Source organism: Amblyraja radiata, chromosome X (assembly GCF_010909765.2).
Source record: "Amblyraja radiata isolate CabotCenter1 chromosome X, sAmbRad1.1.pri, whole genome shotgun sequence".
NCBI lineage: Eukaryota > Metazoa > Chordata > Chondrichthyes > Rajiformes > Rajidae > Amblyraja > Amblyraja radiata.
Window position 1 is genome coordinate 3,390,691 of NC_045999.1, and position 24,221 is coordinate 3,414,911.

Below are 24,221 nucleotides of genomic sequence, written 5' to 3' on the forward strand. Positions count from 1 at the left end.
AAAATAATTGGAAGTTTTTTTTAAAAGTTAGTGTTCCAACTGCGTTTAGTTTAGAGAGAATCAGTGTAGAAATTTGGGTCAATATCCTACACACTAGGGGCAATTTACAGAATCAAGAGACAAGCAGTATTGTTGCACTATGTTGTTGATATGAAGATTACTGTGTGAGAACGAGCCCAATTTTTCCGCAGGAACACTTACAAAAGTCAGTGTAGACATTTGAATCAAGCATCTGCTGTGATGAGGATCAGTGCATCAGGTAGCACTAGCTTCAAACTAAGCAAAACAGATATCCACATGCTCAATATACCCTTGCAGGTTCATTTAGGTGGCAACATGTTGTAAAAGCTGATGCGCTCCCAACTACCCCACTCATTGCAAGTGACACCGCTCGCACACAATTTTTTAACCAGGTTTGAAGACATCACATACATTGAGAACAAAATAGTTTAGTTTAGAGATACAACCCTGGCAGCGAGTGTCTTTGAAAACTCACGTCGCCATCATTCCTCAGTAGAAACCTCTCACTTCAAGACACCTTCAAGATAACACCTTTACAACCTGGAACTTATTGATTTGGGGGCTGTGGACATATTCTTCCACTGTGACAATAATTGTAAAGAACCCACTTACAGGGTCTCCAAGGAGACAGTTTAAACATTATGTTATAGACATGATTATGGATACTACATTTGGTACCAGGGTCATTCTTAATTCTGATCATTCCTGTGTACGGTCCCTCCGACAATATCCAAAAGCTGATTCGTACGAGTTATATCTTTAGAGTGCCAATAATAAATGTCGCGTGAGTAAAAGCAAACACAGATTTAAGCTGCTTGCATTTAGAGTTCAATATAGCACTCCTATTACCGCCCATAGGCCATAAATAGTCAATAGGTTGGAGTTAGTTTTCATTTCCCACCCAACTTCCGTCTTGTTCAGGTAATCCTTGCGTCGAGGTTTCGCCAGGACTTCAGTCTTCACAATCCTCCATTGTCAAGTCTCCCATTAAATTCGGTCCTTGCGTACGGGATGAAACAGTGCAATCCATAAACAGTCTGTACAAAATCTTTTTTTGTTGTTGTCCCAGTAAGAGCTGCCGTGTGCAGAATGCGGCGGGTGAACATCTTAGGTTAATGCACAGACATGCACCCTCTGATAACACAAAATCAATCACTTACCCCCAATATTTTGGATCTGTTTCTAATAATATCTTTCAGTTTGAACCAGTGACCGACTCCAGCAATACTGCATCATCGGCGTTCAAATGGCAGCACATCCTGGAGAAATGTACTTACACACATCCGGACACTCAAACAGATACGAACAGACCACATCAATTAATGGGACATGGATGATATACCCAGGTGATAAAGGGGTGAGCAATTACATTCCACACATCAGGTTGTTAAAATTGGACTCGTATATGCAAATATACTTTCCCTGTTCAAAATATATAGATATTCACACAGTCAGGTCTGCAGTGCCGTAGAAATCACAATCGCCCCCAAATTAGCGTCTCCTCCGAGATGGTGCGGGAGGGGCTGTCATTACTGCACAGTACAAGAGCTTTCCCCCTGGCAACAGGCACAGACTGTAGAGGTAAGAGGCTTTGGGGGAATCAGGTCAAGATCTTCATCGTCTGGGATTTCATCCAGGTGGTAGCCGTCTTTCAGGAGCTGACGATTCAAGTCCTGATTCACTTGCTGCTGAAAGAAAAAGGGGCGCCTTTTTTTTTCTCTCCCCCCTGCCAAGCAAGACAATCCCACGCTCAAACTGCACAGCACTCCTCTTATTATTTGGCTCCCACCAAGTAATAAGACAGAGATGGGCACACAAAGTGCTGGAGCAACTCAGCGGGTCGGGCAGCATCTCTGGAGAACATGGATAGGAGACGTTTCTGGTCGGGACCCTTCTTCAAAAAGCTGTCGTCTCAAGTGATGCTGCCTGAGCCGGTGAGTTACTCCAGCACTTGGTATCGATCATTGGTACAAAGCAGCATCTGCAGTTCCTCCTTATTACATTATTAAACGGTTAGCCAGACGAGAATCTGAAGGGCCAACAAGCTAATTACAGAACAAATATAAGATAGACACAAAAAGTGGGAATAGCTCAGCGGGGCAGGCAGCATCTGGATGAAGGTGTGGTAAATTGGATTAGTAAGTATGCAGATGATACTAAGATAGGTGGTGTTGTGGATAATGAAGTAGATTTTCAAAGTCTGCAGAGAGATTTAGGCCATTTGGAAGAATGGGCTGAAAGATGGCAGATGGAGTTTAATGCTGATAAGTGTGAGGTGCTACATCTTGGCAGGACAAATCAAAATAGGACGTACATGGTAAATGGTAGCGAATTGAGGAATGCAGTTGAACAGAGGGATCTAGGAATAACTGTGCATAGTTCCCTGAAAGTGGAATCTCATGTAGATAGGGTGGTAAAGAAAGCTTTTGGTATGCTAGCTTTTATTAATCAGAGTATTGAGTATAGAAGTTGGGATGTAATGTTAAAATTGTACAAGGCATTGGTGAGACCAATTCTGGAGTATGGTGTACAATTTTAGTCGCCCAATTATAGGAAGGATGTCAACAAAATAGAGAGAGTACAGAGGAGATTTACTAGAATGTTGCCTGGGTTTCAGCAACTAAGTTACAGAGAAAGGTTGAATAAGTTAGGTCTTTATTCTCTGGAGCGCAGGTTAAGGGGGGACTTGATAGAAGTCTTTAAAATGATGAGAGAGATAGACAGAGTTGACGTGGACAAGCTTTTCCCATTGAGAGTAGGGAAGATTCAAACAAGAGGACATGACTTCAGAATTAAGGGACAGAAGTTTAGGGGTAACATGAGGGGGAACTTCTTTACTCAGAGAGTGGTAGCTCTGTGGAATGAGCTTCCAGTGGAAGTGGTGGAGGCAGGTTCGATTTTATCATTTAAAAATAAATTGGATAGCTATATGGATGGGAAAGGAATGGAGGGTTATGGTCTGAGTGCAGGTAGATGGGACTAGGGGAAAATAATTGTTCGGCACGGACTTGTAGGGCCGAGATGGCCTGTTTCCGTGCTGTAATTGTTATATGGTTACATGGTTATATCTCTGGAGAGAAGGAATGGGTGATGTTTCGGGTTTCGGATGATCCTTCTCTCCAGAGATGCTGCCTGTCCCGCTGAGCTACTCCAGCTTTTTGTGTCCATCTTCGGTTTAAACCATCATCTGCCACTCTTTCCTAAACATAACAAATAGACTGGTGTGAAGGAGCCACCAAGTGTTTTAATTCCACATAGAAAACTCTAATTTGTCTCCATGTCAGTCTAATTTGTGTCCAATGATTAGAATCCAATGAAGCCCGCTCTGCAGCCCTGCAAGAGATCGGATGGGCCAAATGGCCTTCTGTGCAGCAAGCAAGCATCAAAATATACAAAGGACAAGCGATACACATACAAGCCAGGCAACTGAAGCATTCCAATTTTGCTACATGCAGAAACAGGGTTGATATCTTTACTCGCTGGTCTCTCAATATGTAACCACCAATGCCCAAGGTCTGGAACTTTCATTGAAGTCGCCGCTGAGTGCCCTGCTGAGTGCCCCCCACCCCCATGAACTATCTCCCTCGGATGGTCACGTCGCACAGACACATTTGCACTTTAGACTGTTTTGACTGTTTTACTGTTCTCTTTATAAATCATGTTTCTCGGGGTATCTGAATCTAAATGTTATTAGTTGTTTAAGTTATGACATGGGATGGAAGCTGCATACCAAACCTCGTTGCACATATGTGCAATGACAATAAAATATATTATTATTCACCCAAAAACCTTTATGCTGACGTTTTACTTTCTTGACACAGGATCTGGTTGTTGTGGAACTCTTGGAAGGATGCAGTTACTCACTGTCTCCAAACTTTAAGTCCCAGCCCTTTACTCCAGAGGGTATAATATCTTTCATGGCATCTCCAGTCAAGAAAGATTGGGCTCAGAACCAAGGGCGATATGATGATCAGCTCATTAGGCATGTCTTGCGCAGGAAGGGACTGCAGATGCCAATTTAAACCAAGGATGGACACACAATAAGCTGGAGTAACTCAGCGGGACAGGCAGCATCTCTGGAGAGAAGGAATGGGTGACGTTTCGGGTCGAGACCCTTCTTCAGATCCTTCGTCAAAATATCTGAACTGCAATATCTGAAGTGGTTGAGAACAGGGTTTGGAAAACACTAAAAGTCACTTCTGAAACCCTGTAAAACACGTGACCACTGGGGAGTGGACCTCACTATGAATGTCCACTTTAGAACTGAGACAAAGTACAGAAGCCAAAGGAATGGCTTCATAGATAAAGGATATATGGGAAAAGACTGAGAATTTCTATTTACACCTATTTATACAAGGGCGGCACGGTGGCGCAGCGGTAGAGTTGCTGCCTTGCAGCGCCAGAGACCTGGGTCCGATCCTGCTACTGGTGCTGTCTGTACGGAGTTTGGACGTTCTGCCTGTGACCTGCGTGGGTTATCTTCCTCCCACACTCCAAAGACGCATCAGTTTTTAGGTTAATTGGCTTCAGTAAAAATTGCGAATTGTCCCTAGTGTGTGTAGATATGTTTATTGTGCGGGGATCACTGGTCGGTGCGGACTCGGCGGGCCTGTTTTCGCACTGATTCTTTAAACTAAAGCCTAATTTTATCAAAACAACAAAATTAGCCAAACAAAGTGAAAGTATGATTCATGCTTAGCAAAGCAACGGAGACACCACAACCACACTGGCTGAAAGAACAGTAGCAGAATGAATATAAAAAGCTGGAGTAACTCAGCAGGACAGGCAGCATCTCTGGGGAGAAGGAATGGGTGACGTTTCGGATCGAGACGTCTGAAGAAGGGTCTCAACCCGAAACGTCACCCATTACTTCTCTCCAGAGATGCTGCCTGTCCCGCTGAGTTACTCTAGCTTGTTGTGTCCATCTTCGGTTTAAACCAGCATCTGCAGTTAACTTCCTGCACAGTAGCAGAATTAACCATTGCTTTCATAGAGAAGCAGAGATAAAGGGGAACAAACTGCGGGGTTGCAGATGGCAAGAGCAGGGAAAGTAAAAGCTCAGATAGATACAAAATGTTGGAGTAACTCAGCGGGACAGGCAGCATCTCTGGAGAGAAGGAATGGGTGCCATTTCAGACTGAAGAAGGGTCTCGACCGAAATATCACCCATTCCTTCTCTCCAGACATGTTGCCTGTCCCGCTGAGTTACTCCAGCATTTTGCGTTTAGCGTCGATTTAAACCGGCATCTGCAGTTCTTTCCTGAACAAAACGCTCACATAGGCCCATTGACCAAATCATGGCTTCTTTCAATGAGACATTCATTTTATGATGCCTCTGCTTCATTCAGCTCACCTCTGCAGAAGAATAGCCCGATGATGAATAATACTTGGATTCAAACTCGCCCTCACTGGAAAACAACACAAAGAAACCAGTTTGTGATACATGCGATTAAACCACAAGAAGTAACATTTCACAGAAACTTACTCGATATAAATCTTCCCGTAACATAAAATTTTAAACAGCAAAAGATGGAACTTGCAAACATCAATTTCTCTGTGTTTGGTTCATAATTAATAGGGGCAGAATTAGGCCATTCGGCCCATCAATTCTACTCCGCCATTCAAACATGACTGCTCTAACTCTCCCTCCTAACCCCATTCTCCTGGCTTCACCCCATAACCCCTGACACCCATACTAATCAAGACTTCTGCGGTAGAAACATCCATTGACCTGGCCTCCGCAGCCTTTTGTGTGGCAACTAATTTCACAGATTCGTCACCATCTGACTAAAGAAATTCCTCCTCATCTCCTTCCTAAACACAATATTTACTGGAGTAACTCAGCGGGTCAAGCAGCATCTCTGGAGAAAAGGTTTAGGTGATGTTTCGGATCAGGATGCTTGCTCGAGCACGAGAGGAGTGATGGGAAGCCCACTGATACCCAGCTTGATGCTGCTACTGTGATCAAACCATCAGCAGACTTAAACAAGCAGATGTGAAAGCGTTTTCCTTGTGAAGGCTTTCAAAACCAATGTGAACCATCATCGATACAACAGTAGTCACTTAAGCAATCATGTCTTCGTGAGACAGCAGAGGTGGTAGTCAGTGCCAAGATGCACAACACTACTTCAGTACATATCTTTTCCATGCTACGAGTTTGGAATCACAACTACCCGTTTACAAACCCAATGACTATGTGCCACTCCACCACCAAATTCTAAATTACTGCTTCATCTATCCAATCTTCCCCATTTGTCTGTGGCACAGTGGCGCAGCGGTAGAGTTGCTGCCTCACAGCCCCAGAGACCCGGCTTTGATCCTGACTACGGGTGCTGTCTGTACGGAGTTTGTACGTTCTCCCCGTGACCTGCGTGGGTTTTCTCCGGGTGCGCCAGTTGCCTCCCACACTCCAAAGACCTACAGGTGTGTAGTTTAATTGGCTTTAGCAAAATTGTAAATTGTCCCTAGTGCGTGTAGGTAGCGTTATTGTGCGAGGATCGCCGATCGGCGCGGACTCGGTGGGCCAAAGGGCAAGTTTCCACGCTGTATCTCCAAACTGTATCTCAATGTACGTAATAGCTTCAAAGTGAGTAAATCTTAATAAAATATTGCGTGCACTCTTAAAATCCGTCCATGATTAGACGTTAACCCTCACCTGTCTGATTCCAAGGAAACTAACGATTCATCCGGGTTTTGTTTCAAGGCAGAGTATCCTTTATTGAATTTTACTAGCCTATAAATGAAAGAAAAGGAACAAAGACATAATGGGTAAAACAAACTAAATGTTATTAAAACCAGCACCTCCCCTGTTGGCTTCTTTGAGTCTTTTACTTGAATTTGCTCAATTGTGAGTTAAGAGACATGAGCGTTTTGTCACATATACTGAAACGGAGCAATGGAATTCTTGTGGGGAAACAAGGAAGTGCAGATGCTGGTTACACGAAAGGACACAAAATGCTGGAATAACTCAGCGGGAACAAGGAAACTGGAGTACCCGGAGAAAACCCACGCAGGTCACGGGAAGAACGTAATAGCCCTGCCCCACGGTACGAGTTCATTCCAAGAGCTCTCCAGCGTTAAAAAAAATCAAACTCGTGGTAAGCACGGAGAATGAACGTAGCGGGTACGTCGGAGCTCGGGAACGTCTCTTAGCAGCTCGTAACATTAACGGCAGGTACTCGGGAAGACTTGCTAACAGCAGGCAAGCACGGGAAGACTCGTGTAGATTTTTCAACATGATGAAAAATGTCCACGAGAGCCCCGAGTGCCGACGAGTGGCCATTACCGTAAATCTCCGAGTTCGAATCAGGGCAAACTCGGGAGAGCTCTTGGAATGAACTCGCACAGTGGGACAGGGGTTCAACGCTGCCAAATAGAAAAAATATCAGAAATTATAACCAATAATCAGTACTAGCCCAAATGACTTGGAACATGATGCTGAAAGAGAAAAGTATGTCCTTCAATCCAATTTGAAGATTTGTAGGTTAATTTTCCTCTGTAAATAGCTTCTTGTGTGTCGAAGAGACTGCAGATACTGGTGTAAACTGAAGATATAGACATAAAAAACTGGAGTAACTCAGCATGTCAAGCAAGAAAAGGAATAGGTGACATTTTGGGTCTCGAGAGATGCTGTCTGACCCGCTGAGTTACTCCAGCTTTTCGTGTCTACCTTGTGTATGGGTGGACTATTTTCGTTGGTCCATTGTCTAACTGGTGTAAATGGATGATCGATGATTGACATGGACTTGGTGAGCCGAGGAGCCTGTTGTATCGGCCAAATAATGGCACAAGGGAGATGATCATGTACGGTATGAAGGAAGGAAGGAAAAGAGACAACAGGATGAGCGAGAACACCAAAGATATTAATATATCCCTGCAGCTATTTCAGACTACAAGATTTTACCGCATAGAGTATGCTGGTGTATTGGGTCAACAGAGTCAACACCACACTTAGATGAGGAGGCATGGGGGTAGGTAAGTGGGGAGCATTGGGCAACATGTTTAGCTGAAGTGCCTCCTCTAATATTGTGTAACAATTTCAGAACGACCAGACTTGCCTGCAATTGCGGCAGGCTTAGTGTTCAGGGAGGAACTGCAGATGCTGCTTCACACCGAAGATAGACACAAAATGCTGGAGTAACTCAGCGGGACAGGCAGCACCTCTGGAGAGAAGGAATGGGTGACGTTTCGGGTTGAGACCCGTCTTTCTGAAGGCTAAGATACTGAGTCGCCCTGCGATGCAACGCTTTCTACCAAATGCTTTCTTTCTGATGGAGGAGATAATTTTCATTCCCATTAAATTGATTTCCTAAATTATCGCTCCTCTGAGTCACAGCAGCTTAAGGGCGTGTTGGAACAGAGGAAGATGACTAACCTTTTAGTTCCAGACTTGGGCTGGTGTAAGACTGGACCTCCAGCCATTGCTTTCTTCTTGAGAACCCTCTTGGCCAATTCTCGATGCTTCTCTGCAAAAGGGAAAAGCAAGACAAAATTCAACTCGGACAGTGAGTGGCACAGTGGTGTAGCTGGTGGAGCTGCTGCCGCACAGCGCCAGAGACCCAAGTTCGCACCTTCCGTGGGGAATTTGCACGTCCTCCCTATGACTACATTTCAGTTGAGTTTTGTTTATTGTCACGTGTGCCGAGGTATAGTGAAAATCTTTTGTTCGGCGGAAAGACAACACACGATGACAATCACAGTGGACAGCTCGGAGCAGAGATTTTAAATGCGGAGCTGGGAAACATGGGTTTCGTCCGGGTACTGCCGTTTCCTCCCGCATCCCAAACATCTCACCTATCTGTGATAAATGTCAATACCTAGAAGCCAACTTAACTCATACCTTGGTAAATTGCATTAAAATTAAAAGATTTTGGGTGGATATTTTAAAAATTATTTCTGAAGTTGTTAATATCCAATTGGATCCCGATCCAAAATTAATGATATTAGGAATATCAGAACAAAGTATAAAACTTACAACAAATCAAAGAAATTTTCTTGATTACAGTATAATTACTGGGGAAAAATGAATACTAGGATTTTGGAAAAATCCAACAACCCCCCACAAATAAAATGTGGATTAAAGAAATGTCTGAGACCTTACATTTGGAAAAAAATAGATTTGTCTTAATTGACAAACCTTCTAACTTGCACAGAAGCAAAGGAAGACAAAAAAGCTGGAGAAACTCAGCGGGTGAGGCAGCATCTATGGAGCGAAGGAATAATATGGAGCAAATGCATCTATGGGGCAGAAACAAATGTCACTGAGCTATAACCTTTCCTGCTGCTGGGATTTTCAAGAGTCAACTCTGGGCAGTGGAGGGATGACTTCCCTTGTACATTTACGCATGGTTAGAAAACCATGTGCACAGTCACCACCCAAGACAGCAGCATCGCCCAGCACCAAAGTCCATTCTCTGATGACATGGCAAGCGTGCCTTCGTAATGAATAGCTTTCAAAGTGTTGGGGCAAAATGAGGTAACGACACACTGCAAACTACTGCCTGGAGCTATCCACAGATGCTGCACGGCCTGCAGAGTTCATCTGGAGGATTGCGTAGGAAGCAACTGCAGATGCCGATTTAAACTGAAGATCAACACAAAATGCCGGAGTAACTCAGCGGGACAGGCAGCATCTCTGGAGAGAAGGAATGACCGATGTTTCATGTCGAGACTCCTCTTCAGATGCTGAGTTACTCCAGCCTTTTATGTCTGTCTTCATCTTGAGGATTGTTTTGTGCTCCAGATTCCAGCAATCTCGTGTCCCCGACTCATTATCTATTATTATTTTATTATAATATAATATATAATATAATATATAATATATAATATATAATATATAATTAATTTATTAATTTTATATCTATAAAACTCTCGTGCCATCCTTCCGGCTGCCGTCCGGCTGCCTTTCTGCCTTTTGATTCGTGCCCGATACTCGCAGATGTCCAATCCGAATGGCCGATGCTCGCAGATGTCCAATCGGAATGGATCCATTTACATGTACGGCTGCCGGCTGCATTTCTTCCTTTGATTCCTTGCCACGCCGGATCCAGACGCTCAATCTCCGAGATCTTTTCCATTTCGGTAGAGATTTCGCTTCTCTTTCTAAGTATCTCCTCCACATACATTTCGTCGCGTTTAAGTACACGTTTTTAATCACATCCTTCTCCCCTCCCCCCCCAACCCCCAGTATTTCAACAATAAACTCGCTTCTCACCCATACAAGCAGCCATTTCAGCTTCCAACACACTTCGAGACAAAGTTGCAAGACAGGAACACTCTGAACGTTTCACTGCTGCAGCAGGCAGGGGAGGTGCAATTGGATTTTTTTTTTTAATCCACTGCTGAGGGAGGCAGGGGAGTGCTGGAATCTTACATTTGGGGACGGCTTCAGTTCCATTGGAGGAGACGGGTGCATGGTGGAATATTGGCTTGGGGGATCACACCATTGGGGGAACAGACCCAACGGGTCTGCACTTGGTCTAGTGTCCAATAAAAGGGACAAATATCCCAATAGTTCTCTCGGGCACTAGTTCCCACCTAACTACAGCCTATCCTTTTAATGCCAGATTCATGAAAGCAAGAATGTTATTGTCCTATCAGGGACACATGACATAAACTCACTTGAACTTGATAATTAAATGATAATATTGTAGGAAATTGCACTATATGCATCCAGGTGAATGGTCCAAAGGGTCTTGACCTGAAACGTCACCTATTCCTTCTCTCTGGAGATGCTGCCAGTCCCACTGAGTTACTCCAGCTTTTTGTGTCTATCTGTATGGGTTGGGCATCTGTATAAAATTAAAAAATCGTCCCGAATGTGTGTAGGGAGTGGATGAGAAAGTGTGATTACATTGAACTGATGCGAGACAAATCCTGGCCTTGCCAACTGTGTCTCGATGCCAAAAATCAAAATCCAGTTGGGTAGCTTGGAAAACATCAATTTAAACCTCACAATATAAATAATTAACGCTAACGCTCGCTTCCATTGCTCGTCACGACTATACCAAAGAACCAAGAAACTTAGATGGATGCAAAACGCTGGAGTAACTCAGCGGGTCAGGCAGCATCTCTGGAGAGTAGGAATAGGTGATGTTTCGGGTCAACAACCTTCTACAGAACAGTCTGAAGAAGGGTCTTGGCCCGAAACGTTGCCTATTCCTTTTCTCCAGAGATGCTGTCTGACCCGCTGAGTTACTCCAGCATTTTGTGGCTATCTTCAGTTTAAACCAGCCTCTGCAGTTCCATCCTACACATAGGCAATCAAGTAAAGTCAAGTTAGCTCGAGTGAATAATCTTACTTCGCCAAAGGGTGCTGAGTTACTCCAGCTTTTTCTGTCTGTCCAGGTTAAACCAGCATCTGCAGTTCCTTCCTACGTAAACCAAGGAACTATAGAAGGGTTTAAGCTTGTGCAGTGCAAGTGTTCAATCAATGATCTCTCACCTCCAGTAATGAAGGAAATAATTCCTTTTGAAGTTTCAAGACAGATTTCCAATTGCCGCAATATATTTTCTTTTGTTGGTTTGCTCGCTTTTATTGAACAGTTTAATCACCAAAGTTTCCTCTCAGATTAATTGCCCCAAAGCCGATGCTGTTGATCTTTTTCAAACTAATGCGTTTGAACAACTAGTAAAGCCAAGCAATTCATCACCACACAACAACTTGAGAATCTGATCCAGAGTGCAATCTTTTCATTCTTAAATTGCAGCTTTTGGCACAGATTTACTTCTTCAGCGCACGCTGGGAAAGCAATATAGTTTACGCTGAGAAAAAGCGAACTGAAGCAGAGACGCAAGGATCTGCAGATGCTGGAATCTCACGTAGAACACAGTCTAAACATTTCCACTCAGATACTTGCACCGATGACCGAGTTATGTAGAAATCTGACTTTTTCTTGTGCAAGAAAAATTGTGAAACAATGCTTGTATTCAGATTTGGTAAAGTCATGCCACCTCACAACCCCAAAACCACTACGAAGGACAACTGTAACAATATTACCTCAAGTCCCAAGGACTGGGAGAGGAGCCAGTTTAAGCTGTTATTTTAACAGGGTACAGAACAATGATTCATACTTAAAATATGAGGATGAAGTTCTGAGACCATAATAACAAACAATCTCACTTGATAATTTGAGTTACTCACAGGGCCAATTTGTACTTTGCATTTGGCAAGCTTTCCTCATCACTATGGGGATTGGAGAGAGAAATTTAAAAGAGACTAGACCAAGGAGGACCCGTTGGGTCCCGTCCCCTCAACACGCAGTTGTGTGTGGGGGGGGGGGGGGGGGGGGATGGAGAGGGAGGGGAGCGGAGGGAGATGGAGGAGGGGGGGGGGGGGGGGGAGGGAGGGGGAGGGAGGTGGAGAAGTTGAAGAGCCAATTTAGCAGATGAAGGCGGTGAAAGATTGCAACCTTCACGTGGTCCGCCCTGTTTCGACGAATGCAAACAACCCGGTGTGCACAGTCAAATAAGATCAAACAGAACAAGTTGTCCTACAACTTTAGGCTGTGCACGCCACATGCAAGAAGACGGTAGGAAGTGTACCGACATAGTGACTCCTTTGTGATGTTATCACTGACATTTTGTACTTTTACAATGGGAAGCTCAGCTTTATCAGTTGCATCAGTTTATAAGTATTGGCAGTGTAGGAAGGAACTACAGATGCTGGTTTACGCCAAAGAGACACAAAATGCTGGAGTAACTCAGCGGGACAGGCAGCATCTCTGGAGGGAAGGAATGGGCGACGTTTTGGGTCGAGATCTTTCTTCAGACTCGACCCGAAACGTCACCCATTCCTTCTCTCCAGAGATGCTGCCGCCTGTCCCCGCTGAGTTACTCCAGCATTTTGTGTCTATCTTCACAGTTGTATTTAGTGTTTACACAGTGAGATAATACATCAAGACAGTAACTGCCCCACCCCTAACGTTGACATAATGGAAGGTTCACGCCTCCCGAGTGCTTCACAGCTAGATTGCAGAATCCTACAACCGTACAAGGAAACAGGCGGCAGACAGAAACACCAGCGCGCAGATGGCAACCAGAATAATTAATGAGCTTGCCGACTCCACTGGCTCAGGGGCTGAATCGCTCAGCAGAAGCGAACCAGGAACAAAAAGTCACAACCCCCCCCCCCCCCCCACCCAATCACACACTGTCCTGGGTTGAGGACATACAATTCCTGCAACGGTACATGGTCAAAGTCCCAGAAGTCCTTACCCAAGTACTCCCCATTCTTTTACCCCCACACACCCCCTCCCCCCAAAGTACTCGCATTAACTCCCCCTCCCATTCCCACACTGACCTTTCTGTCCTGGGCCTCCTCCACTGTCAGAGTGAGGCCCAACGCAAATTGGAGGAGCAGCACCTCATGTTTCGCTTGGGCAGCTTACACCCCAGCGGTATGAACATTGACTTCTCTAACTTCAAGAAACCCTCTCTCTCTCTGTCCCTTCCCCAACCCAGTTCTCCGACTAGTTTCACTGTCCTGCTGTTTGATTTTACTGATCGTACACCACCACATCACCTCCCCCAGCACTAACAATGAACCATTCTACATTTCCTTATCATTGTCTGCTTTGATCTGTCATTTTCACATCTCACCCTTCCACTGACTCTCAGTTTGTAGAAGGGTCCCGACCCGAAAACATCAATCATTCCTTCTCGCTAGAGATGCTGCCTGTCTCGCTGAGTTACTCCAGCATTTTGTGTCTATAGTTGGTGTAAACCAGCATTCCTTGTGTTTAAGAAGGAACTGCAGATGCTGGAAAATCGAAGGTAGACGAAAATGCTGGAGAAACTCAGCGGGTGCGGCAGCATCTATGGAGCGAAGGAAACAGGCAACGCAGGAAGGTCATGCAAACTCCGCACAGACAGCGCCCGAGATCGGGATCGAACCCAGGTGCCTGGCGCTGTGAGGCCACTGTGCTCGTTCATTCCCTCCGCAGATGCTGCCTGACCCGCTGAGTCTGCTCAAGATACCCACAACATCAGTTTTTCGTGTCTCCATTAAAGATAGTTTCTTGTTCAAGAAGGAACTGCAGATGCTGGAAAATCGAAGGTACACAAAAAAGCTGGAGAAACTCAGCGGGTGCAGCAGCATCTATGGAGCGAAGGAAATAGGCAACGTTTCGGCCCGAAACCCTTCGGGTTTCGACCCGAAACATTGCCTATTTCCTTCAGGGTTTCGGCCCGAAACGTTGCCTATTTCCTTCGCTCCATAGATGCTGCTGCACCCGCTGAGTTTCTCCAGCATTTTTGTCTACCATCTGTAGTTCCTTCCTCTGCAACGTACCTACACCCTCAGGGCTGATGCAGTTTGGGGCAGCTCAAGCGACTCCTCATGTCAGCATAACACACCTGAACACATCACACACCTGCAGGCATTCAAAGAGCAAATTGAAGTGACAGATTTGGACTTCTGCAGAACCAACTATTAAAGGGGGTCAAGGAAAGAGCGTTCACGTCGCGGCCCTGTTTCCACCAATCTTTCCACCACCACGCACAAGAAGCACAAGAAGCGACAAGACAGACACCCATTGTATGCAGATGCCGAGAGGTGTGTTCAGCTCTGGCTGAACAACTTCTAATCCTGTGTGTGGACTCGATAAGAAGAAGAAGAACTATTAAAGGGCATCAGTGTAGAGATCCAGCATAGAATAGGCACTTGAGCCCAGAATGCAGGCTGACCATCAATCGCCGGTTCACACTAGATCATTATCCCACTTTCTCATCCACTCCCGACAACACCAAGGGCAATTTACAGAGGGCCAATAAACCTCAACCCCGCATGTCTTTGGGATGTGGGAGGAGACCGGAGCACCCGGAGGAAACTCGTGCGTTCACAGAGAGAATGCGCAAACTCGTAGAAGCATAGACAATAGGTGCGGGAGTAGGCCATTCGGCCCTTCGAGCCAGCACAGCCATTCAATATGATCATGGCTGATCATCCAGAATCAGTACCCTGTTCCTGCTTTCTCCCCATATCCCTTGATTCCGTTAGCCCCAAAAGCTATATCTAACTCTCTCTTGAATACACCCAGTGAATACAGACAGCAGGTAAGGCAGGTAACCCGGGTCTTATTGACCTGAGAACGGTTACGCAGCTGCTCTGCCGCTGCACCACTGTGCCGCTTGAGAGGTTTCAAGCTTTCGTATCGTCTGCCCAATCGAGGGGGGGGGGGGGAACAACTGGGGTGAAAGTGGTCTTTCATGTTACATCTGGGCTCATCTCTTCTAAAGCACAAGTCATGAAAGAGCTAAAAATTCTCCGAGGTTCTGACTCCTGTCAGTCAACTAGCCCACACTCCACAATTATATAATTCACAGCTGAAAATATCCCAACTATCCCAAGTCTTTACCGACATTTTCAATCACTCACTGGCCCAGGGTGTTGTCCCCACTTGCCTCAAGACATCAACCATCGTGCCAGTGCCCAAACAGTCAGCCACAGGGAGCCTCAACGATTTCCGCCCAGTGGTACTCACCCCTGTCATTGCTAAGTGCTTTGAGCGGCTGATCTTGGCTCACCTCAAAGCCAGCCTCCCCCCCACACTGGACCCCCATCAGCTTGCCTACCGGGCCAACAGGTCTACAGAGGATGCCATATCGGCGGCCCTACACTCTGCCCTGACCCACCTGGACAACAACAACTCCTACATCAGGTTGCTGTTCATTGATTTCAGCTCCGCTTTCAACACTGTCATCCCCGCCAGTTTGATCACCAAACTCAGCGGGCTTGGCATCTCCACCTCCCTCTGCAACTGGACACTGGATTTCCTCACCAACAGACCAGTCTGTTAGGGTCAACAACCTCACCTCCACCACTATAACACGTGCCACAGGGCTGTGTGCTCAGCCCTCTCCTCTACTCCCTCTTCACCCACGACTGCATCCCTAAGTACGGATCCAACGCCATCATTAAGTTTGCTGACGACACCACGGTGGTAGGACTGATCAGTGACAACGATGAGTCAGCCTACCGAGAGGAGGTCCAGCACCTGACAACCTGGTGTGCCAATAATAACCTCGTCCTCAACTCCAAGAAGACGAAGGAACTTATTGTCGACTTCAGGAAGGTCAGAGGGGGCAGACATACCCCCATCCACATAAACGGGACTGAGGTGGAGCGCGTCTCCAGCTACAAATTCCTCGGGGTACACATCTCGGAGGATTTGTCCTGGTCCCTCAACACCTCCAAGCTGATCAAAAAGGCACAGCAGCGCCTTTACTTCCTGAGGAGGCTCAAGAAAGCCCACCTGTCCCCCCAGATCCTGACCAACTTCTACAGGTGTACCATCGAGAGCATCCTGACCGCCTGCTTCACGGTATGGTACAGCAGCTGCACTGTTGCGGACAGGAAGGCACTACAACGGGTGGTGAAAACCGCGCAGCACATCATCGGCGCCCCGCTCCCTGCCATGGATGCCCTCCACCGAAAACGGTGTCTGAAACGAGCTGGGAAGATCATCAAAGACCCCTCCCACCCCAATCATGGACTGTTTGCCCTCCTCCCATCAGGGAGGCGGTACAGGAGCCTCAGGTCTCGTACCAGTAGGATGAGGAACAGCTTCTACAATCATACCGTCGCATTGCTGAACTCGGAGTCCCGCCGATAGATTCCTCCGGTCCCTCCGTCCCCATTGTTTAATTATTCTGCATTTTCTATTGTTCTGTATCCTCTTTTTTTTTAAATTTCTATATTGCACTACTACGGACTGACGCAAAACTGCATTTCGTTGTACCGATACTCAGTATTTGTGCAATGACATTAAAGTTGAATTGAATTGAAAAGCATCAAGGCTTACAATGGGCAAGAGCCCCGTGCTGCGGGTTGGATGAATCAATAAACCTATTCATTTGGGTGATGGAGCATGTTGGTACCATCAAGCCTCATGCATTAGGAATGACCGCAGGTCCAAAAGACTGGAATGTAGCCAACCTTTGAAATAAGATATAGACACTAAATGCTGGAGTAACTCAGCCGGTCAAACAGCATCTCTGGAGAAAAAGAGGAGGCGACGTTCCGGGTCGAGACCCTTCTTCAGACCGAGAGTCAGGGGAAAGGAAAACGAGAGATATAGAGACAGTGATGTGGAACAAATGAATGAAAGATATGCCAAAAAATGAAATAAGATCTAGGATTCAGACAAGATAACACGTGCGAGTGTGCACTATCAGGTTACCATTGCTACCTGCAGCCTGTGAGATTATACAGCTTATGTAGTGTCCGGGGGACTCGAGTGCCTGTACTGCCTCACTTGATCAGCTAGCTTGTGACTCACGTAATTTGAGATGTATTGCTGAAGTTCTGGTGCTGGTCGGCAGTTTCTTCTTCTCATTCATCTTGAAGGCAGTCTCATTCTTCCAGCTTTTGTTGTAGCCCTTGAAACGGAACAAATAATGGGGGATGAGAAAACACTAGTTACAATCCAAGTCATCTCCCTCTAAAAGACCACCCTGCCTGGCGAATCTGTTCCTATCATCCAACAGACTGATCTGAGCGCAATCCAAGTCTAGAACTTGGGGGGTCATGTTGCAGTTGTATAAGATGTTGGTGAGGTGGCATTTGGAATACCGTGTTCAGTTCTGGGCACCATGTTATAGGAAAGTTGTCAACAAGCTGGCAAGAATACAGAGAAGATTTACGACGATGTTGCCAGGACTAGAGGGTCTGAGCTACAGGGAGAGGTTGAGTAGGCTGGGACACTTTTCCTTGGAGTGCAGGAGGATGAGGGGTGATCTTATAGAGGTGTGCAAAATCATGAGAGGAATAGATCGGGTCGATGCACAATCTCTTGCCCAGAGTAGGTAAATCGAGGACATAGGTTTAAGGTGAAGGGGAAAACATTTAATAGGAATTTGAGGAGTAGCTTTTTCACGCAATGGGTGGTGGATGTATGGAACAAGCTGACAGACGAGGTAGTTGAGGCTGGGACTATCCCAATGTTTAAGAAACAGTTAAGACAGGTACATGGATAGGACAGTTTTGGAGGGATATGGGCCAAACGTGGGCAGGTGGGACGAGATTAGCTGGGTCACCGTTGGCCGGTGGTGGCAAGTTGGGCCGAAGGGCCTGTTTCCACGCTGCATCACTCGATGACTATAACCTCAGCTCCACCTTCATGCCAATCCCCAAAATTTCCATCCTGTCCTTGTCATAAACCCATCCACCTCAGCCTTAAAGATATTCAAAAAGTGCTTCTGCTCCATTTACGAAGAGAGTTTCATAGAGTTAGTGCTGGATGTGGAAAAAAGAACAATCCCATCCCACCTGCCCACGTTTGGCCCATATCCCTCCAAAACTGTCCTATCCATGTACCTGTCTTAACTGTTTCTTAAACATTAAATGAGTGATCTCTTATTTTAAACCATGATCCCTAGGCCTAGATTCTCTCTCAAGAGACCATCATCTCCGCATCTACTGAGTTACTGACCGGGTAACTCATGCTGGGTGTAAAGAGATTCAGGTTCACGGAAGGCACATTGCTCAGAATGCTGTTTGAACAAAGAGCAAGTGAACTAGGGAAATGTTAAACCCCACAATCGAGAGCCGTGAGGTTGCCTCATCCTTGTTGCAATGTTAGACTTTAGAGATACAGCGTGGAAACAGGCCCTTCGGCCCACCGGGTCCGCGCTGACCAGCTGTCACCCCCCATACACTAACACTATCCTGCAGACTAGGGACAATTTACAATTTTTTCCCCAAGACAATTAACCTACCAACCGGTACGTGGGTGTGGGTGGAAACCGGAGAAAACCCACGCAGGTCACGAGGAGAACGTGCAAACTCCGTACAGGCAGCACCCGTAGTCAGGATCGAACCGGGGTCTCTGACGCTGCAAGGCAGCAACTCTACTACTGCACCACCTCGACCTTCTATTAGAAATTCTCCATCGTAGCCATTCAAATCCAAGGAGGCTTTCTTCAAAAGCAGCTGCATTTGGCTCTACACCCTGGCACCCTTCCAGGCAACCAAGCGATTGCTTTTCATATTTAACACAACTTTTCACAACCATGATTCAATGTACCTCTCAGCACCCCAACTTGCAAACTGGAATGTCAACAACTATCAAAACAAAACAGCCGCATAAAACTTGAGACACAAGTAACTGCGGATGCTGGAATCTTAGGCAAAACATAATTACTGGAGGAACTCAGCAAGTCAGGCAGCATCTGTAGAAGGAAGTGGACAGACGCCCCATTTTGGGCAGGGCCCTTCTTCAGTCTGATTGTAGTAAGTGGTGGTGGGGGGAAGAGGTGGTACAAAGTCAGACGAGTGATAGGTGGAGATAACTCAGTGGGTCAAGCAGCATCTCTGGAGAACGTGGACATGTGATGTTTCGGGTCAGGACCCTTCTTCAGACTGATTAAGCTTCGGGGGAGAAAGCTGGAAGAGAGGTAGTGGTGGGACAAATCCCAGCAAGTGATAGGTGGATGCAGGCAAGGAAGGGGTTTTAGCGGGACATGGGTCAAACACAGGAAAGTGGGACTAGCTAAGATGTGGCATGGACAGGTTGGACCAAAAGGCACACTTCTACAGTGCATGACTCCATGAGACAACAAGTGTGAGATGCGGAGAAAAGCATTGAAGCGTGAAATGTGAAGCCGGATGAAGGAATATGTTTAAAAGGGGGAGCGGGTGGAAGGGACAGGGAGAAATGTGCATCCGGGTGGGACACCAATGCTGCCCGACCCACTGACTTACTCCAGCACTTTGCTTCTTTCTTTGTAAACCAGCAAGAGAGAGTTAGATAGAGCTCTAGGGGCTGGTGGAATCAAGGAATATGGGAAGAAGGCAGGCACCGGTTATTGATTGGGGACGATCAGCCATGATCACAATGAATGGCGGTGCTGCCTCGAAGGGCCAAATGACCTCCTCCTGCACCTATTTTCTATCTGCAATTCCTTTTGCCTGCTTTTAAAATCAAGTAATTATGTGTAAAGATAGACTCAGAACATCTGTTGTCAACAGTTTTAGTAGAATATTTTAAAAGGTGTTTTCATTTTACAAGAAACAAGACTCCTCTGATTTTATGGGACCGTAAAGATGATAATCGCAACTTTGCATTCTGAAGCTATCGTTAAAGGTTTAAAGTTCGAGTGCAACAGAAGTGCTAATGAACCATTTTCCACAAGAGATGCTAATTACAGCTTTTAGTGTGTTCATGCAGTACAAAAACAGGTCGAGTGCAGATTCAGCAGCTGCTGCAATCATCCGGCTCCACCCAAACTCATCAAGGATTTGCAGGTTAAGTGGTGGGTGCAGAAGTGACTTGCTCCAAGTAATCAAGAAACTCCACAACTAATCTTGTAGTAATCTTGGGCACCAGGAAGACAAGTGCATTCATTGTCAAAATGAAGCCCAGTGCCCCAACATGGTCCTTCAGGAGCTGAACCGGGACACACTTTCAACAGTTGTAGCAGCCAGATGCACCAGCAGTGTCCCTGACCTCCCACATCCTGCAAGTATCACACTGAATCATCTCGCCTGTCATTCCTTCGCTGCGTCTCATCCTCTCCAACTATTGGAGTAGTCTCCGCCCTCAGCCTCCTCGCCAAAGACTCTCGACTCAAAGACTCGCACTTTTCTCACAAGGCACTTCCCTCAACAAGGCCGCTCCCCTAGAGCCGACCTTGCTAAATTTAGCTGATAAATTGACTGATTCGTTAACTTGCCGATTTGCTAATTAAATTCCTCAGCCAATCCCCGCACTCACTCCTTCACCTAGAGGGAACGTAGAAACTCCGCCCGGCACCCAGCGTCAGGATCAAACATGGGTCTCTGGCGCTGTAAGCCAACAACTTTACCACTGTTTCACTGTACTTTAGTGAAGGGTCAAGGCAACCACAAATGTTATGACTACACCATGTTAACTAAATAACCTCCAGTTTAGTTGAATTCTATTTATATTAGCAGGACTGTATGCATAAGCTGCAAAGACGATTTAAGTGACTCTGCAGTGGAGTAATGACTGGAAGGAAAGTGATGTGAGTAACTACTCAATCAGAGCCCCACCTGCAACTATACATCTGCACCTTGGGTTAACATATGAGCGTTTGTCAGCACTGGGCCTGTACTCTCTGGAGTTCAGAGGGATGAGGGGGCGCCTCATTGAAACTTACCGAATAGTGAAAGGCCTGGATAGCATGGACGTGGAGAGGATGTTTTCATTAGTGGGAGAGATATAAGATCACCCTCCTTTTCCTGCACTCCAGGGAATAAATTCTTAACTTGCCCAACGTCTCCCTGGATACTCTGGATACTGGGTTCCCTGGATACTTTCAAGAGAGTGCTAGATAGGGCTCTTAAAAATAGCGGAGTCAGGGGTTATGGGGGTACTGATTGGGGATGATCAGCCATGATCACATTAATGGCGGTGTTGGCTCGAAGGGCCTAATGGCCTACTCCTGCACCTATTGTCTATTGCCTAAAGCTCATGCCCTCATGTTCTGGCAACATCTTCATAAATCTTCCACGCATTCTTTCCAGTTTAACAATGTTTCCGACAGCAGTGCGACCAAAACTGAACATAGTTTTGGTCACCCTGCTAATGTGGCCTCACCAACGTCTTGTAGAAATGTAACATAACATTCCAACATCTATACTCAATACCCTGACTGCTGAAACTCAAGTTTAGCAGCAATGAACACCCATCTATTGATTTAACCCATCTTCTCTGCTACACTTCTCAACTTTGCTCACGATAAGATTGTGTGTTACCCACTTGCAGTGGGCAACTTTATGGTCATCAAGGATAACACCACAGACAGTCCTTAACTGATCCATCATGCATGCATGCCGTCAGAATAACAGTGGGTGAGATAGTGAAATTGCACATTCTTCCAGTGACTCATGCGTTTCCTCTGGTTGAAGGTAGACAAAAATGCTGGAGAAACTCAGCGGGTGCGGCAGCATCTATGGAGCGAAGGAAATAGGCAACGTTTCGGGCCGAAACCCTTCTTCAGACCTAAAGAAGACCTCAGACCTTCTACTTCCTCTGGTTGATCTGTTTCACCCCCCCACCCACCACAAAATTGGCCTCAATAAATTGGGATAACATAAAACTAGTGTGACTAATGGTAGACGTGGACTCCATCGGCTGAAAGACATTCTGTCAAGTTGTATCTCTAAACAGTGGATCAACTGTGTAAATAATCCTGGCCAAGTGCCATCTTTAGCATGCATCAATGGAATCAACATGTGCAGGGGATTGTAAACCTCTCCCATAGAAAGCAGGACGCAAAATCTTGTAGAGGAACAAAACTGAAAGATAGCTGGAGAAATAAGCACCTGCAGTTGCTGGTTTAATCCAAAGGACACAGAGTGTTGGAATAACTCAACGGGCAGGCAGCATCTCTGGAGAGTAAGAATGGGTGATGTTTGGGTTGAGGCCCTTCTTCTACCCATCTTGCTGAATTACTGCAACATTATGTGTCCATCTTCAGTGGAAACCAGTATCTGCAGTCCCTTCCTCTACATCTGCCCCCCACAATTCCTTCTGCCACATTAACCCTTGTAGATACATAGAAAATAGGTGCAGGAGTAGGCCATTCGGCCCTTCGAGCCTGCACCGCCATTCAATATGATCATGGCTGATCATCCAACTCAGTATCCCGTACCTGCCTTCTCTCCATACCCCCTGATCCCTTTAGCCACAAGGGCCACATCTAACTCCCTCTTAAATATAGCCAATGAACTGGCCTCAACTACCTTCTGTGGCAGAGAATTACACAGATTCACCACTCTCTGTGAAAATTGTTTTTCTCATCTCGGGCCTAAAAGATTTCCCCCTTATCCTTAAACTGTGACCCCTTGTTCTGGACTTCCCCAACATCGGGAACAATCTTCCTGAATGCCGCCAAATTCCCTCAATACCTGGGGTCGGGCCCAACCCCTCTCCAGACTTGAAGGGGGCACAGCAAACCACTAAAACCTGGAGGTGTGCGTGCGCCCCCAAACAGCCCCCCTCCCCCCTCCAACCCCAAACGCCAAGATTGTGAGGGAGGTGAGGTGGGTGGGGGGAGTGGGAGACCCCATACCCACCCCAGCACCGGGAGGAGCGCCCCAACGTGAGTGTCCCTGCCCCACCAGCGCCGCCATTACCGAGGGCCCGGGTTGCTGTGGTAACGCGCCGTCCACCGGCCGCTGAAGCTCCGCCGCCTCCATCACATCGCCCCGCGCTCGGCACTTCCGGTCAGCTGACAACGTCCGCGGCTCCGCCCCCTAGTGACGTGTCCTAGAGTCCCCGCCCCCTGGTGACGTATAATAGACTCCGCCCCTGGCGACGTGCACTAGAGACCCCGCCCCCTGGTGATGTAACCTAGAGACCCCGCCCCCTGGAGACGTAAACTAGAGACCCCGCCCCATGGCGACGTGCACTAGAGACCCCGCCCCCTGGCGACGTGCACTAGAGACCCCGCCCCCTGGCGACGTGCACTAGAGACCCCGCCCCCTGGCGACGTATAATAGACTCCGCCCCTGGCGACGTGCACTAGAGACCCCGCCCCCTGGTGACGTAACCTAGAGACCCCGCCCCCTGGAGACGTAAACTAGAGACCCCGCCCCCTGGCGACGTGCACTAGAGACCCCGCCCCCTGGCGACGTGAACTAGAGACCCCGCCCCTTGGTGACGGATAATAGATTCCGCCCCTGGCGACGTGCACGAGAGACCCCGCCCCCTGGCGACGTGTACTAGAGACTCCGCCCCCCTGGTGACGTAACATAAACTCCGCCCCTGGCGACGTGCACTAGAGACCCCGCCCCCTGGCGACGTGCACTAGAGACCCCGCCCCCTGGCGACGTATAAAAGAGACTACACCGCCTTGTGACGTGTCCTACAGCCCCCGCCCCCTAGTGACGTATGATGGGCTCCTCTATAATCTTTGGACACAACCACAACGCCCGCCCTCCCAGCATACGTCATTCTGTTCCCGCCCCTCATGACGCGTGATGGAGACCCACCCCCCGGTGACGAGGCCTGAAACCCCGCCTTTCTGTGACGTATCTTGCAGTCCCCGCCCCCCCCCCCCCCCCCCCCCACCGTGAGGTCTATATGTCCCCGCCCCCCGATGACGTCGCGGAGCTCGGCCCCCCTCGTTGACGTGTAATGGTGACCCCGCCCCTCTGTGGCGACCCCCGCATGCAGCCCCCAGGGTCCTAGCGCCCACCCTCCGGCTCAGCATCAGCTCAGCTCCCCCGGGTC

The 24,221-nt window shown here is 47.1% G+C and overlaps 1 protein-coding gene across 2 annotated transcripts; it reads right to left on the reverse strand.

Moving 5' to 3' along the window:
• Nucleotides 1-1,070: 1,070 nt before the first annotated feature.
• Nucleotides 1,071-23,222, reverse strand: fam219b (family with sequence similarity 219 member B). 2 transcript variants are annotated; one of them, XM_033015150.1, is made up of 6 exons: nt 23,123-23,222; nt 17,301-17,400; nt 8,396-8,486; nt 6,677-6,754; nt 5,375-5,429; nt 1,071-1,706 (listed from the first exon to the last, which is right to left on the reverse strand). In XM_033015150.1, the coding sequence occupies exons 1-6, from the start codon at nt 23,183-23,185 to the stop codon at nt 1,551-1,553; spliced, it is 543 nt and encodes a 180-aa protein (XP_032871041.1). In that variant the 5' UTR covers nt 23,186-23,222; the 3' UTR covers nt 1,071-1,550. The 2 variants fall into 2 exon arrangements, with proteins under 2 accessions (XP_032871041.1, XP_032871040.1); XM_033015149.1 differs by having other exon boundaries at nt 1,071-1,709.
• Nucleotides 23,223-24,221: the final 999 nt, after the last annotated feature.